Source organism: Garra rufa, chromosome 4, assembly GCF_049309525.1.
Source record: "Garra rufa chromosome 4, GarRuf1.0, whole genome shotgun sequence".
Taxonomy (NCBI): Eukaryota; Metazoa; Chordata; class Actinopteri; order Cypriniformes; family Cyprinidae; genus Garra; species Garra rufa.
Window position 1 is genome coordinate 13584689 of NC_133364.1, and position 18260 is coordinate 13602948.

The 18260-nt window shown below is 40.0% G+C and overlaps 1 protein-coding gene across 1 annotated transcript in view; it reads right to left on the reverse strand.

The window, feature by feature from the left end:
• Positions 1-18019, reverse strand: part of LOC141333621 (protein piccolo-like) — a 50897-nt gene extending 32878 nt beyond the window's left edge. The window contains exons 1-4 of the mRNA XM_073838674.1: positions 17838-18019; positions 14751-15699; positions 12801-13868; positions 1721-2203 (exon numbers count right to left, since the gene is read on the reverse strand). Of these exons, the coding sequence (XP_073694775.1) occupies positions 1721-2203; positions 12801-13868; positions 14751-15699; positions 17838-18019 (2682 nt within the window). The remainder of the gene's footprint in view (positions 1-1720; positions 2204-12800; positions 13869-14750; positions 15700-17837) is intronic.
• Positions 18020-18260: the final 241 nt, after the last annotated feature.

Below are 18260 nucleotides of genomic sequence, written 5' to 3' on the forward strand. Positions count from 1 at the left end.
TTATGTCTTCATTCTGACTAACCACCGGGGATAAGGGTACTTCTATTTTCTGATCAGTTGGCATGGGAGATTGTTCTAGATCTTTTTCTGTCACAGAGTCTGGAATCTGCCTAATATCCTTATGTTCTGGCAATATTTCTTCTACCATCTCCTTCACAGCAGGAGTCTGGGATTGTTGTGTAGACTGCATCTCTTCAGGCTTAATCTCAATTATTGCTTTTATGTCTTTATTCTGACTAACCACCGGGGATGATGGGACTTCTGTTTTCTGGTTAGTAAAATCACTTGACATGACAGACTGTTCTAGATCTTTTTCTGTCACACTGTCTGGAATTTGCCTAATTTCCCCTTCTTCTGGAAATAGTTTTTCTACCATCTCTGAAACATTATGATGACTAACAGATGATAATTCATCTTTAATGACTTCACATTCATTCTCATTCTGTGTAATACCAGCATCTGACTCTGTGATTTGTTCGCAGACTTCCTCTGTTTCTAATTTTTGTCCCTCTGTTTTGGGAGCAGCTTCTTGAAGGGCTGGAGGGTATGCATCCCCCATCTTTTTCTCCTCTATGTTTTTAACTGAATTAATCTCTTTTTGAGAGAAAGTGCTTTCAGAACTAAATTCAAATTTCATGTTGTCAGACATAGTCTTGAGAGTGACTTTCTCCTCTGTGTTCTCAAGAATCTTTAAATCTCCACCTGCTTGATCTGGCATACATTTTTCCAGCTCTGTTTCATCTGTGCTCATCTGTTCCTTTTCCAGTGGCTTATCCTCTTTTTCTACACAGATCTCTTTAGTGCTGTGCTCCTTTGGGTTATTTGTACTAACATTTTCATCTCCATTTGCCAATATTTTTTCTGTGAAGTTCAGATCAGTAACTGGAGATGGTGAGAGCTCATCTAATTGTGTATGTGATGTGTTCTCTAACTCTATCTTATCTTCTGTTAGACTTTTTTCAGAATTCTCATTGATCATATCTACAGAAATATCATTTGCCATAAGACTAGAATCTTTGCTAGTGACTTCTGACTTTTCAGATGAATCTTTCATCTCTGGCATTTGTAAAATAATCTCTTCTTTGTCACATACATCTGCAATACTTGCTGGGTTACTTGCTGCAAAACCTGCAGGGGTTAACTGTGTTGTTTCTGTAACCTGCTCTTCTGTTAATTCATTATCTAAAATGGCCTCCTCTATGACTACATTTTTAAGTTGATCTGCTTTATTTTCTAGCTCTGCAGATTCTTCCTGATCAGTAATATTATAGGATGGCTGATCATCACTGGGCTCACTGGACTCAATCCTTGCTGCCTCACTTTGCACAGAGGCCTCAGGTTTCCTCTCTGGCACATCCCCTATGCTACTTTGATCAGGATCAGTAGTTGCTGCCTCGATAGAGCTTTCCTTTACAGACATGTTATCTGCTATATCTACATTTGAGGGAAGTGTGAGCTTTTCAGATTGTTTATCTGTAGTCTGACTATGTGGTTCCTTGCTTATAGGAGAGCTTGCATTGGTCTCTGTGACTGGCTCTGATGTCTCAGTAGATTGTGGCTCTATTTCTTTTTCTGAAACAGCTTCCACATCACTAACCAGAAGGGTATGAATAACATTATCGATTATATGTGCTTCTTGGCTGCTTTCAGGCTCTGTGTTACCATATTCTAGCTTTTGAACCTGGCACTGTTCAGGCTTACTTTGCTCTGCATTCTGTACGTCTACATGGTCCTCAGTTTGTTCTACAGTTTCAGCCTGTTCTACATCTGCCCCTTTAACATCTGCTGTCTCTTCTAAAACATGAGGTGTAGGAGGGGCATCTTCCATAACTATTTGCTCAGGTGCTTGCTCTTTGCTCTCTTCTGGTACTACCTGTGTACTCTTCAGTACTGGCTCTGCTGTAATCCCTTGTTCTGCATCTGTATTTTTGACATCTTTAGCATCAACTTTGGCTGAGACTGGCTCAGACTTGTCAGCTGGGGCCTGAGTTATGCTGGGTATCTGTGTTAGCCCTTTGGCAGGGGTAGCAGTGGCAGTAGGTGCAGGAGAGGAAGGGGTGGAGGATGCAGCACGGGCTGGGGAGGAGGGAGGGGTGGGTTCGTGTTTGGCTGGTAGCTTGGATGGAGAAGGTGGAGGTGGCATATCCCCAAGTTGCCCAGAGAGAGCCCTTTGAGTCTGGCAGTTTAGGCAGAGCCATTCTTTCTGTAAAAAAAAGGAATAGCAGATTTGAGATGAAGTTTTAAAAGTTGAGGTGCTAAAATACATTTCAAGCCTCTGATTCAGTGTTTTTTTCATATTGCACAACACATTTAACTAGAAACTTCTAACGCTACAACAATGGATAACTCACTCTATTTCTAGAGTCATTTTTAAATGTATGCAACTTAAGAGATTGTTCATGTATTATTAAAAGTAATGGGATGAACCTTTATCAGTTCAACGTCGGAAAAACCTGTTCAGCAAAAACTGCACCTCAACAGTTAACAGATGCTAGTCAATATTTGGAGTGAATGAATATGCATGTGTGGTGTATGTGTGGAGGTGGGTGTATTGGTCTTTATTTTTAGGCTAATAGTGAGATAAAACACGCAAAAGATTAAGCAGGTTTCGGCAGTGCTGTGTGGATATATGGTGTTCCTCCAACTTACAAAGGTAGGCTACACAAAATTATCTATTTAGAGCTAATTAAATCTGCTAGCAAGCACATTGTAGAATGGAATAAAGAAAATGTGGTCTACAGTGGTTCACGGAAACTAGCATCCTTTCAGCATAATTTACTTGAGAGACCACATGGGAAAAATTCCATCCCCCACTTAAACTGTGATTGAGATTTGAACACAGCTCAATTTCAAACTAACAACTGTTTATAATGACTGTTTCCCCTAAATTCCAGCCCACAGGAATTCATTTAGACAGATTTCAAAGAGGTACTTTCTAAAGGAAAAACAATGGGACTGCTGAAAGCTACAAAAAGAACAACATCTGAAATGTACTGAACCTTGTGGCATCAAGCAGAGCACTCCACGCCACTGGATGCACCACAAATGGCAACGTCAGAGATGAATATTACATGTTCATGGGGATGTAGATGCCACATGCAGGCAGTCCTCTCATGAGGAATCATGCCCCACTGGCTGATGTAAATTCAGAGCGATCTATGTTAGGCTTCAGTGCTGAGGCATGCTTAGCTACGTTTTGGTTCTCCAATAGCTTAGCTGCAGGGTTTAGTCTAAATCTAGAGAAGGTCTGGGATCCCTGCACCATGCGAGGACAGAGACACTCTAAAAAATGTGCATTTCATACCAAACACAAGTTGTATGGCAAGACGCAATACTGTATTGGTGCGCAAGGACAAAGACACACAATCCTAATGAAACCCTATAAGATGAAAGAATGATGTGATTGTAACCTTATGAAAGGTACCGTACTTGTGTTTCAACATTATGCTGAAAGGTCCATCAGAAGAGAAGGAAATATCATCCTTCCTATCTAAGAAAACAATGACCTATGAATCTAAGAAACTAGGAAAATAAAACCGTAAATATTTTCAGGTCAAACACTGCAGTACTGTTCCCTGAATGATCATAATGATGAGCAAAAACACATGTCTGCTCTCACTTCTAATGCAGCTTGACAATAAAACACTGACTAGAAAATGAAAGTTGCGCTCAACTTCTTTTCATGTAACTCATCAGCAACAAAGCAATCTACCCATGTGCCAGATCACAAATTACAAGATCAGACAGAAAGCAGACTTGAAACTGGATAAAAACTGATCTATTTGACTCACAGACTTCAATTACAGTATGAAACATAAATTGAGTCATTTTATTCAATACCTGGCCACTAACAGCATGATCTGGCTAGCATACTCATGTATTTCAAAACACACTAGCCTCACAAACAGGGGCATTACATCCAGCAGCCTCAGAGGTGAAGAGACTGTAACTGATGTGAAATAATGAGAGTTCAGGCAGTCGCATGATTTGTGAGCTCAGGCTGAAAACACTGCTTGTCTTCTCACCACTCATTCTTTCATATTTGCTGAGTTTGCAGACATGGATATCAGACAGAGCTACATGAATTTTTTTCTTTTTTTATGAGGGCCAGACTTCTTTAGAACATCTTAGGCTGCTGATAAGGAAATGTATCTGAGATTTATTACAGATTATTTGAAAGGTAAATTTGCCATGTAGGGTCTACAGTAGAGACAAAAAATGCATGATAATGCATTCATGCATTTTAATTTTGTAGCTTATTAAGTGGAAATATATCTCATGAAGTTTAAATAATAATAATAATAATAAAAGGTCACAGCATAAAGTAAATGTGATAAAACAACAACTACAACAGAGAAATCCATCTCTCATTTTTATTGTGATACCATTTCAATAGGGATTTTAGCTGCTTAATTACAAAAGATGTAACAAAAAGTTTTCTTATCATCTTCCTTCAATGACAAGAAACCTGACCTGAATGTAAGTTTCCCTCTCTGTCAATCAGTAAAACGGTGCTTTAAAATCCTTATTCAATGAGCACAGATGGGTGTGCTTACTCTCAAAGCCAGATTGTGTGTATGTGTGAAACCTGCTAAATTTACTAAAATCCCAAAGACTACGACAGCCTTACTTTGCTAATGCAATACACTCACAAAACCTACCATGTCAATTGAAGTTTCCATCAAAATTTGCTCTTTACAGTTATTGTTTACAAATGTAAAATAATAATAAAAAATACTACAGAAATACCTTCAATTCGATGCTTTCCAAGCTTTCCAAATCAAACAAAAACTGCATTTTTGTGGAATCAGTGGTTACCAAGTCAAATGTTCAAAAGGCTAGTAATGTAGAATTATAAAAATAATAATTTAAAAGTATACAAGATACACAGAATAAGCCTTTTCATTTAATTTACAGATTCAAATGTGACCAAATTATGTATTCGGGTCAAATTGTTTTCTACTCCTCTCATAAACGCACAATAAGCAAACAAATAGGAAGTCATATTTTCTCAATAACCTTTCCACACGCTTCCTCCTCCAAATTCTAATATCATTCACCGCCTCCTCTCTCACACTCAATGCTCTTTCTTTCTCTCCTCCTCTCACATCCGCCACCCATCTTCCTCTCCTTATTTGCTAGCTACAGTAGGTCTCTGTGAGGTTCAAACTTCCTGTAAGACTCCGTGTTGGCACCATACCGATTTCCTGGTGCTGCCGGCACGGTTAAAATGCGGCAGTTTTTATTACACTAAAGCATCTAATGTTGTCAACACATGAAAATACTACAAAAATAAAGGACAAACAAAAGGAGCTTTTTGACACTCCATAGACAGCAATGCAACCACCAATTTCAAGGCCCAGAAAGGTAGTAAGGACATAGTTAAAATAGTTTGTGACATCAGTGGTTCAACCATAATGTTATGAAACTACGGGAATACTTTTTGTGTGCTAAAACAAACGGCACATACCGCTGTACCGTTGCTGTCTATGCAGGGTCAGAAAGTTCTCTGATTTCATAAAAAAATATCTTAATTTGTTTTCCGAAGATGAACAAAGGTCTTAGAGGATTGGAACAACATGAGCTTCGGTAATTAATTTTTATCCCTGTAAGTTTTCAGAAATCCACAAATTCAAATTTGAGTCAGCTTGTATTTCTCAATAGCACGACTGCTGTCTTTGTACACCGAGAGCTTGGTTTAATGGACAGGGTACCTTGTAGCTGTCTCTCCATCAGGCACACACACACACAAAACACCTTTGTATCTAAAAATACGACTGCTTTCAAAACATCAGGGAGAGTATGGCACGTGGTGGACACTGCAGGAATACGTCTGGCCTAAAAGAGAGCCTTTCAAGCTCAAAGGAAAACACACACAGTCACATACACGACAATAAAAGCTTGCTGCCACAAAGAGGAACATCTCCCATGATGTCCTGCAGACATTCTTGGCTCTGCTTCTACCACTCCTTTGCCACTCTGGCTATTTTTGCCTTAGTGTACTGGAGAGTACAGAGGCAGAGCTTTGAATGCGAGCCAGACAGACAGGTAAAATAAAACACAGATAGACTGGACTGTGAAAGCAATTGTATGATAAAGCCAGGAATAAATAATGAATATTTGAAAATCCAGATAAAACTAATATTTAGTGCCTCAGCATGGCAAGCCATTACTTGGACATTCACATGGACACAATCGTCCTGTAGATTTAGAGACCAAGAGGTGTTCTTCAGAGAAATTCAGGCTAGAAATCAGAAGATTGCTAAAGATAAACAAAGCAAACATCAGAATCAAACAGACAGGCGGACAGATCTCCATGGCGATGGAAGGCACACAGACACACACGTCTGTACACATTATATAAAGTGATCAAACAGACAGATTGGGAGACGGCACTGTAGCTATGGGAACAGAACAAGCAGACAGAAGAAGGTTCAGTAGCTGTTTATGGCGGATATGAAGCGTTCAAGTTGAAGTGTTAGGAAGAATTAAGAAGGAGTTTAACTTCTCATTTCTAGGCAGAAGTGTAAACAGACTGGCAAAATTTGGGAGGAACTTGTTCATCCAGCTGATCCTGTCAGTGCTTGTAGCACAGCGTTATTTATTTTTTATATTTTTCAAATGCGTTTTAAAAGAAAACCCGGTATCAAGACTTATATGGCTTAATATAACATAAATGATGTCTCTTACTAAAATTTGCTGTAGAAAATCCATTAATGATTTACATTATTTAAAAAATTTAAATTGTTTTATACATATTTTGGACTATGGGGCGCCGTTATTATTTCGATGACATGAAATGTTTGAACTCAGTGAGCTACTGACACTACCTGTTGCTATTTTTACCATAACACAACTTGGAATACACAACTAGGAAAATAAAATACTAATACGATGCCACATTGTGTGGCTATTGGTTGTAATTTTCAGTCGAAGGGCAACAAGAAAATGTAAGTCTTCACTGCTTTCCTAGCGATAAGAAGAGGAGAAAACAATGGGGAGCTGCCTGTGGATGAATAAAACTTCAGAAAGACCTGCGTATTTGTTCTCTCCACTTTAGCCCTGATACCTTTTAGTAGACCACAGCCACTGAAAGAGCTTACAAATGGCAGAGACAAGAAATGATAGATGCCATCCTTGCAGGATGTAAACATGCAGATGCTTGTCATGACACCACAGCCACAGAAAGAGTATTTTAGTGTGGATTTCACTTAGTATCGGGGGGAGTTTCAACTCATTGCGGGTAAAAATGTATGGTACTACATTTGATTTAAGTCTGCGGTTATATCCATCGCCACCTTTAAGATCTTTCAGCTTTGGTCATCGTATCAGTATATTATTTTCAACAGGTAGTGCCAGTTGCTCACCAGGTGCAACCATTTCATATCATCAAAATAATGGCGCCCCCATAGGCGCCTCCAAAATATGTATAAAAAGATGTGGATTTTTTTTTTTTAAATGACGTAAATCTTACATAGGTTTTCTACTACTATTTCAGTAAGATCCATCATTTAGGTTATATTAGGCCAAAGAAGTCTTAATATCTAGTGTTTCCTTTTAAAAAACTTTCAAAAAACTTTAAAAAACTTTAAAAGACTTTCAATCCTTAATCATTAAAATACAACAACACTTTAAAATGCAACATAATATAATTAAAATAATATAATAATATAATAATTTGAAATGGTGGAGTGGTGGAAATGTTCATGGTGTTCTAAATTAAAAAAATAAATGTTTTAGAGGCAAAGCAAGCTATCATACTTTGATTTAGAGAATAATAAACAATGATGAATACACCAGATACACGTATTTAGAAAATAAATTATGATTTCATGTTGAATTCAGGGTTATTCAAACATGTATACTGGTTAAGGCATATTGACAATGTTATTCTCCTTTGAAATGCATCATTTTTATCAAAGCTGAATCAAATCAGGTCAAAGACAGAATGCGATCACGCCTGCTCTACAGCTAGAGAGAGACAGCACAATAGCATGAAGCAGTTCTGGCTGTTGGATGCTCAGATTTAGGGAGGTGGTGGATTATGTAAAACTGTGGAGTAGTGCTCTGAGGGAGGCCATGCAGTGCTGTATCTGACCCCAAGCTGGAAATACTGAGGAAGGGGAGTCAACTAAATCTATTAGAATAGTGGAGAGGGAGGTGGATGGGTCACAGTGGGCGTGAGCATGAGCGTGAGCGGCATGTGGGCAAAACCTTGGAGAATAGAGGCATGGCAGAAGACAAACAAAATGCGCTTGATTTCACGTTACACTTGGGCTGTCTCTGACTGTATGCAAGGAATGAATGGGTCATCTTTGAGGTGGGGGCGCACTGTGGGGAGGGATGACACATCAGGTGGCTGGCAAGTGACTCAAAGCCAAAGGCAGATGGCCAACCAAAAAAAAAAAAACACACCCAAGAGTGTGAAATCTATTCCCTGATCCAGTTCTCTGTGGGACTGTTGTGAAACTGTCAACACTGTGCCACATGGAAAAAGAGTCACACCTGATTTGTCCAACATTGCCTACCTCATTAGCCATAAACGGACAATGTTACATTTCTTATTAACTAAGAGGACATGCAACTAAGCACAATTGGCCAGGGCCTGAAGGTTAAAGTTTTTTGAGGAAAACATTACCGGATTTTTCTTCATATAGTGGACTTCAATGAGAACCAACAGGTTGAAGGTCCAAATTGCAGATTTAATGCAGCTCTACACGATCCCAGCAGAGGAATAAGGGTCTTATCTAGCTAAACAAACAAATACATGTTTTTTTTTTTTTTATTCCATAATGTATGAAGTCAAGCTAGTACAAGATTTGTGGTTAACGAGTATATAATTTTTGTATAACAATATAAAAATGGCAGATTGTTTCGCTACATAAGACCCTTATTCCTTGGCTAGGATCGTGTAGAGCCCTTTAAGTGGCATAGAAACTGGAATTTGGACCTTCAACACATTGGTTCCCATTGGAGTCCACTATATGGAGAAGAATCCTGGAGTGTTTTCTCAAAAACCTTAATTGCTTTTCCACTGAAAAAAGAAAGACATCTTGGATGACATAGGGGTGAGTAAATTATCAGAAAGGTTTTTTTTTTCTGGAGTTAACTAATCCTTTAATGAAATGTCCCGAGGTAAATACTTACAAGTTAAAGGAGTATTTCAGGTTCAGAACAAGTTTAAAATCAACATCATTTGTGGTATAAGTTGATTTCCACAAAATTTAATTTAGAAAAGTTTCTAATTTTCTTAAAAAAAGCAAAAATCGAAGTTATGTTGAAGGACTAACAATGGAAGTAAATTGGGCCAAATGCCATTTTTTGGAGATTTTTTTTATATATATTATGCTAACATGCATTTTGTGTATGTTTTGTGGTTATAATATTGCAACAGTTAATTTTAAAAATTAATGTGAATGGATTGGCTGAATTGACTTCTCAATGTAACACAGATACTTGATTTCTTGATTTTTTTTTCCTGACAGATGTAGAAAATAAGTTGAAATTACATTATACTAACATTATGACAAGTGTTGTCGGTTGAGCTCACCTTGTATTAAATCCATAATATTTATGACTCAAGACATTGAGTCAAAATTTTTCATTTAAATGAATAAAGCATGTTAGATTCTGGGCAGATTCTTAAATGACTAGTGTTTTATATTATACATCGACTGTGATGTCTAGGGAACATTTCCAACTTTGTTCAAAACATCCAGTGAAAAATGCCAAGAATGAGAATGAAGAAAGAATTGAGACAAAATGGGATATTCTAATTCAAGTCATATAAATCCATGGAGGAGGATGGAATGAGGCAGAGGAGCAGCGCCACAAGGATGAACAGTCACGTCACATGAATAAGTGAAAAACCCAATGGGGAAGGTGTGTAAGAGGTAAGAGAAATAATGAAGAGAAAAGGAGATAATCTTTGAAAGCCAAAGTGTGTCGTACTAAAACCTTGTACACACTGAAAGATTTTAAAATGTGGCTCTTAAGTGGCCTTTAGAAAAACTCAACTGTTGCCCTTTAAATCCTGTTAGCGAAAACAGATTACTACACAAACTCTCACATGCACACTCACCCCACATTGTCACAGTAGCACAAGTAGTGTTGAAATCTACAGGAAGGGAGAGAGAGAGAGAGATACAGACTAAATCTAATCTCAAGTGAGGATGTTCTTCAAATGGAAGCACTTCAGCACTGATCCTGATAACGCAATTTTGTACGGCCTTGAGCCTTTTTGATCAGGCCGATCTGATGAATAAACAACACACTGCAAAGGCATGCAGTCTCATGCATTAACGTCTACTACAATAAGGCCTGTCTACAGTTAAAAACGACAGGACTGTCTTTGTTTTCAGTTCTGGTCTAAGCCAAATGGGGATCAGTGTTGTCAGCCATCTTGGAAGGGTACTCCTGACAGTATAATAAGTGAAGTCATTGGCCGTACCATGTGAGGTAAAACCAGACGCACATGTTCAAGCTAATCTGCTTGGAAAACCTGAAATAGACTCACGGGATTACAGAGAGAATGAGCAACCTGGCGTAAAAAACCATGATCAAACACAAGGGGTGGTTTACACGTGAGAGCCATCAAAGACTACAGTGCGCAGGTCAAAGCACGCCAGCTTAGCATAACCTGTTCATATGGATGGAAGAACATGTGAGGAATCTTATAATGTGTTTAAAGATGCTCTCTAACTTATTGCATTAAGTGTAATAATGATGATAATAATAAACACAACTACCACAAAATGTACCAGAATATACCTGAGAAGCTTATTTTACAGCAACTGATTTGGTTAACTTAGCAGATTAAATAAGTGGCTTCTTTATATGAAAAACATTGCTGGTTTGTATGTCAGAGAACAATCCTTCGAACAAACACATTTAAATGATCATAGTCAAGTTAATGTAAGTGTAAAATGCACTTACATTAAAATAAAGCGATGTGAAATTTGATACGGCTCCGGGAAGACAACTATGTGTCCCATAGGAGACAATTATTAGCTCTGAGTCACACAGGTAGTTACCCTCTCCGGACAAACTGATGTAGACACAGCGGTTCGCATGCAAGTGTTACTCTACACAACCACATCGCTATAAAAAAAAGGAAAAAATAAAAAATAAATCACATGCCTGATATTTCCAGGCATATCTTGAGTATGGAAGCCCTGTAATTAGCTACTATAATTAGCTACTAAATATTATAATTATAGAACATATAGTAGCTAATTATAGAACCTACTCATCAACAAAGTCCTCGAGGTATAGATCCTTTATCTAGGCAACTGATGTTAATATGAAACAGCAAACTTGTATGTAATTTAAAAACACATTATAGTGATCATATTAAAGATATAGTTCACTTAAAATGAAAATTTATTCAAAACGAGGGTTAGTGTACAAAATTAATTTCTGTCATTAATTACTCTCTCTCTTGTTGTTCCAATCCCGTAAGACCTTTATTGAACACAAATTAAGATATTTTTGATCAAATCAGTTTTCTGACCCTGCATAGACAGCAATGCACTACTAAAAAGGTACTGCGATACCCTGTTTTAAGAAAACTGTATTTTTTTTATAAGAGACATATTAACACTGTTTATTTAGGGACCTATGGTTAAAGCGAAGCGGAAAACATGGACGCAATCACAGGATCCAGTCATAAAAACAGAATTTACTACTGTATAACTATAATATCACAAATTTTGCCCATGAATCCCGCACAGATTAGTCAGATATAGTATCGGAGTCAAAATTTTGGTATTGTGAGAACACTAGTAAGGACCATTGTTAAAACAGTCCATGTGACATCAGTGGTTCAACCTGAATTTTATGAAGCTGCAAACAAAAAATAAGACCAGTCACCAGTCACAAAGAAACAAAAATAACCACTTTATTCAACTATTTCTTCTTTTGTTGTGGTACTGTCTTGAACACATCTAGAAGACTGGCAAGGAAGAGAGGAAATCAGAAGATCAGAAGGCTCTTGGATTACATCAAAAATATCTTAATTTGTGTTTCGAAGATAAACAAAGGTCTAACAGGTTTGCAATGACACGAGGGTGAGTAATTAATGACAGAATTTTCATTTTTGGGTGAACTACACCTGTAAATATTCTGTTCTGTTCATATTTTCTGTTCACTTAAAAGCAAAGGCTAATTTTCAACAGGAAGTGAGGTGAGTCATCTGAGATGGGATCAGACCACGACTCTCTCTGTCTTTAGTGCACACACATTCTTAAACACACTCACTCGAAGAGGCTCAGAGTGCATTGGATTACACAGTGAAGTGTCAAGCTTTTTAAGTACACAGGGGCAGGAATGATGAGACTTATGTATAATGCAACAGAACAATCAAAACTTCAAAGAGCGACAGCAAAAGGCCATTCTCCAGAGAGCGCTTGAACTGTAAATCACCAAACCCATTGTAAATCACACCTATGCGTAACCTGTTAGTTTTGATGCAGTCTATATTCTAGCTTACTAAAAAAGTAGAATATATACACAATATCCTCTCTTTCTTGAAACTGGACCAAAAAAACTGATGACTCATCTTGTTCACAGGCACATATACAAATTCTTGTCCAATAAAATTCCCTCTAGAATAAGAATGTCCCATCCTCCTAAATTATAAATACCACCTGCCTACGACAAGCAAATGCAAGTAGCATAAGTAGTCTTTTAGTGTTGTCGACCATGATGAAAAACTAAAAGCTACAGGCAACTAAAAACAGAAGAAACCATTTGAGGTGTTTCGTCCCAACTTCCTGTTTCAATAGTTGCAGAACTCTTACCTCTGAGAGATGTGGAGTGGGGTTGAATCCACACAGGTTGCACACAGTCTTCTGGCACTCTGTACAGGTGCTATAGTTGGGTGGCTCGCCTGAACCCACGTTCAGCTTCACTTTACAGAGTGGACAGCATGACTGGGCCTCAGACCCTGAAACTTGAGTTGGAGGCTCTTTTACTTCTTTCGATTTTGGAGTTGGTACATCCGCTGATGTTTTTCCCTTAGGTTTGGGAGATGCTGTGTCTTTGGAATAAACAGGTGGTGTGTCAGGAGGCGACTCTGAGCCTGAGTCAGGAGGGGATCCAGAAGGGGAGTCTGCTTCAGACCCAACGGGGGAATCAGGGGGTGATCCTGGAGGAGATTCTGGGGGAGATTTTGATTCCTCCCCAGAAATGAGATTGGAGGCAGAGCTCAGGATGGAGGAGCCAAAACCAAACATCTTTCCAGACACGCTCTCAGCAGGCTGAGAACTTGCTGGTGTAGGTTTAGCTGACTCCGTGAGCCCGCTGAACCCACTGAAGAGTTTTCCAGTGACCGACTCCGCCTGAGCAGCAGAGCTGGCCTGCGGTTTGGACGACCCGCCAAAACCACCAAAGAGTTTCCCTGTGACCGATTCGGTAGCCTGTGCACCTGCAGATGGTTTTGTCACCTCTGTCAATCCTCCCAGACCAAATCCCCCAAAAAAGCCTCCTCCATCCTGTTTCGGAGTAGTTTTTGAGGGAGAAGGCTGAGGACTACCTTTCGGGCTCTGTGAAGGTTTTTGAAGAGGTGGAGGCTGTCCACGTTTGGCCCCTAGTTGTCCAGGCTGGGGTCCCTGCTGTGGTCCAGATTTTGGTGTCGCTGGAGGTGTACTTCCTTTCCCTGTATCAGCGATACTTTGCTGTTTGGTCAGCATTGGGGGCTTCTTCCCTGGCTCACCCTTAGAGGGAGACCCAGACGGTGGCTCTTTCCTTTGTGGGGAGGGAGGTGCAGAAGCCTGCTTGGGGGGCTGTTTCATCATTGGAGGTCCAGGAGGCTCCATGCCACCCACCGCCCGCTGCATCTGACAGTTCAGACACAACCATTCCTTACCCTGTGGAAACATGCAGAAAGACAAGGCACATGAGCACAGATGTAGCAAATACCATTTCCTTAATAGCATCATTTATTCTTATCTGATTGATAAGTAAGCTCTGAAAGCCATGACTTTATGATTTAATTACATGAATAACATTTAATTGACTTTTATTGTTGGTTTGGTTGAGTCATTTATTGTAATGCACACTTTAAAATCCTTAAAAAAAACATGAATAACACTGTACACTCATCGCTGTGTGAGTAATATTGTTATTCTCTCTAACATGGACCAGGAATAATGCCAAACGTCTGTATAATCGCTGCCTTTATAACTCATGAATGTAGTTTCTAAACACACTGAAAAACAACTTCCTCCACTTCCTGTCTGGGTGATGTAAGTGACCTTGATAATCTTCCACCTTCTGTGCCAATATTTTTCTTTCTAAACTCTGGGATGAGAGGAATTAGTGCAAGCTGCATCTTAGACAGAACCAAATAAGGGTTATTGAAACAAAACCCACAGATTTAATTACCAAATATTAACAGATTTTGTTGGTGTCTTCAAAGAAAGACTAAAAAATAGAGCATTGTGTATGAAAAGCTGAAAGTACATGCCAGTCTTATCTACACTCTTAAAAATAAAGGCTCCAAAGTGTTGTTTTTGCAGTGATACCACAGAAGTACCATTTTTGGTTCCCTACAAAGCCTTTCAGTGATCAGTTCTTAAAAGAACCATTTTGAACCATTTCTAAAAAAACTTTTCTGCATTTGAGAGGTTCCATGAATGTTCAAGATTCTTCATGGAACCATCAACGCCAATAAAGAACCTTTATTTTTAAGTGTATATCTATGAGATCTATGTGAATGATGTTGTGAAGGCAGCAGATATGCCTCTTACCGCTGAGTCTGGTGGACTGAAGCCACAAAGGCTGCACACCTGCTGTTTACACTGAGTGCAGGTGTTGTAGTTAGGTGGCTGGTCTTTGGCCTGCACATTCAGCTCTGTAGAATTACAAAGAGGACACATTGCTTTCCCAGCTTTACCAGGCCCTTCTGACTGAGGTTTACCCTGCTGTTGAGGTCCACTGGGTTTTGCTGCAACCCCTGGACCAGGTTTCCCAGGCCCTTGTTGCTGAGGGCCTGGTCCTCCAGGTTTGGGTCCTTGCTGTTGAGGTCCCGGTCCTCCAGGTTTAGGTCCTTGCTGTTGAGGTCCTGGTCCTCCAGGTTTAGGCCCTTGCTGTTGGGGTCCTGGTCCTCCAGGTTTAGGCCCTTGCTGTTGAGGTCCTGGTCCACCAGGTTTAGGTCCCTGCTGTTGAGGTCCTGGTCCACCAGGTTTAGGTCCCTGCTGTTGGGGTCCTGGTCCTCCAGGTTTAGGTCCCTGCTGTTGGGCAGCTGGTCCCCCAGGTTTGGGTCCTTGTTGAGGTCCTGGTCCACCAGGTTTGGATCCTTGTTGTTGGGGACCAGGACCTCCAGGCTTACCTTCAGGCCCCTGTCCTTTAGGTGGACCTTGCTGAGGTGGCTTACCCCCTTGTTGCGGAGGCTTTCCAGACACCTCTTCCTCATCATCACCAAACAAACTAAACTTTGGGATGCTGGCAGAGGAGACAGCAGAAGAGACCGCACTCAGGGGGTTGGCCCCACTCAAGAAACCAGACGAGAACATGCCAGACCGTGGTTGTTCTGAGTCTTTGGGCTCCTGCCGGAAACGTGACTCAAGGAGGCTGAGGGAGGAGGGGCTCCGTCCAGGCTTTGGCTTGGGAGGCGGCCCCTCTCCAAATGCATCTACAGTCCGACTTTTACTGAGACCTGCTGGGACTCTGGTGCCACCAGCTTGAGTCTCTGGTGGCCTGTGGAGTGAACAGACATAAGGTCAACTTCACATTCGTTAGACTCAAGATATTTTTTTTTTTTAAATCTGTGATTAACTGATTTGTTCTTTATTTACTAATAGCTATTCTGGATAAATTCCAAAAATACATTTCAAACGGCACTGCAAATTATTCAGACAATCAATCAAGCAATAGCAAAATTCATGCAGCAGAAAAATGTAATCTAAAATGGGCTAAAACATTGTCTAAACAAGAATGAGACATATCCACAAAACATATGCAGTTTTATTACTGTTGCAGTGAATAATATTTGACTAGCTCATTTATTCTAACAGACTGCAGCAACAAAATTAACAACATTAGTCAAAAACAAAGTTAACTGTCAATATTTTTGTCACAATTTTAATGTGACAGAATAGAAATGCCACTGCAAACTAAGTATGCACCAGAATTTCAGCCCACAATAGGCCTAAAGCTTTGTACCAATGGTTACCTATAACCTTCAGGTTGTGGTAAAAATTTTAACAAACATCTTTGATTTCCCAGGTAGGCTGCTCTCTTGATTATTAATGCATTAATAAATAGATAACATAGTTTTCCTGTGTTTGGGCTATGAGGCTATTTAGTGCATTTCAATACAGAGAGAAACCGCCTTTCATGCAAGATAACAGAGAAGCTTCTGTCACAAGGCAAGCTGCCACCTTTTTTATCAATGAAAAATCTGCATTTTGTCCTTTCTCCTTCATTCCTAACAATGTACACATTTAGTTACAAAAGCCAGATGTCAGTTTTTACATCTGTAAAGTTTCAAGACTTCTTCCTCACAACAAACATCAACACGCACACTCCCTCAAAATTTTAAAATTGTAAAAGTTTATCTAGTCTGTATGAAATTCTACCAATGCCAACTGAAGAAAAAAAGAAGTGTTATTTTAAGAGAACTTATTAATTTCAAACAAAGGCAAATTTAAAATAACATATTTTACTTTTTGGCCCATTGTCACTATAATTTAATTTAAGTGCATCACTATTGTTTGCTTAATGACTGTTCAGCACAGCTTCTTAAACTGTTGCTGGTTCTCATGGGCGTTATTATACATATATTTAAGTGTTCTGTCATTCATCCACCCATAAAAGATCATCACGCCAAGTCCAAGACTCGTATTGTTTCTGATCGAGTGGCGCTCTTCACTGCGAGCGTTTCAGCACCACGGACAGCGAACAATATACAATAATGGCTTAAACTGCAACACGGTCCTTGTTTTCTGGTGTAATACAACACGCACGCTCCCAAAAAATAAGCAAAGCGATCAATGAGCATGATGGCATTTGTGCTTGCGGTGCTATATTTAGTCATATTAATATTTATACCCCCTCCCCCCCATTTGCGCTTGGGCAAAAATAACACATTTACGCCTAAGCAACTTTAGGACGCAATTCAATTAGCTTACGAATGAGATCATGTCAAAGGGAATGTCGATGGCGTGCTTTCAAGTGATCGAATTTTCATAGACTTGTGTTATTCTCGGGCAGTGTTTTCCAAAGCAGCTCATGACATCACCTACACAGCCCATAGGAGGAAGATGGAGTGTGCATGGAGAACGCAGCGGATATCTGGATACACAGAGGACGGATATTTGTCAGTATGGATTCATATTTTTCAAGGAAATGCTTATTTTTAATTCAAGCTATAACCCTGGTGTCTTGTATGGACTGAATATGGCGTTTTAAAGACAACTACATTCATTAAAACACTATGCACACCCACAGTGCACATACAGTGACCCACCATATTAACGATGATGACACTAATTATAAAAAAAGATTTCGTGCAAATCAGCGGTGATTTTACCTACACGTATAGCTATAAAACAGAAGTGCACTAAGGAGGTACTGAATTTCAATCACATGAATGACTGAAAAAATGGGCTGGATTAAATATCTCGCTATAAAACGGCCGTAAACATGCAGCAATCGCGTGAATGGGTGTGATCATGTTTTGCATCGGTGCTGCTGTCGTGATGTGCCAACCTGCAGTACCCTGATCAAAACACAAGCACATCATAGATGCTTCCAACACAAGCGCTCGGACACTGGAGGGATGGACATCATCATGATGATGATTACGGCATACATTTATAGACACTTCAACTTGCCTGGACTGCGCTTTGGCCATAGCGGCCACAAGCTGCTTTCTTTCCTCCTCAGACAGATTACTGAGGTCTGCCTCCACCCCTGCGGGCATCTGGATGAAGCCACCCTTCCCGTCAGGTGCGAGTCCCGCTGGTAATCCAGCGAGCGCCCCTTCGCCGCCTTCCAGGCTCGCTTCGTTCCCCATGATCGACCCCCTTTCCCTTTCGATCCCCCTCCCTCCAGCTAATTACGCGGCGATACGGCTCTCAATGTCCGGAATAAGGCGACAGCGTCGGTTGTTTTGGATGCATGGCGTTTTATTTCCCCATTTCAGTCGAGGGTCTCTGTGGCGATAACGCGCATCCCGAGAGCAGAGCCTCTCCGTGCGGGTGTAGGTCTAGAGTTGTGCGCCTCCCTCCTTCATCCATCCAACGCGCATGTCCCGC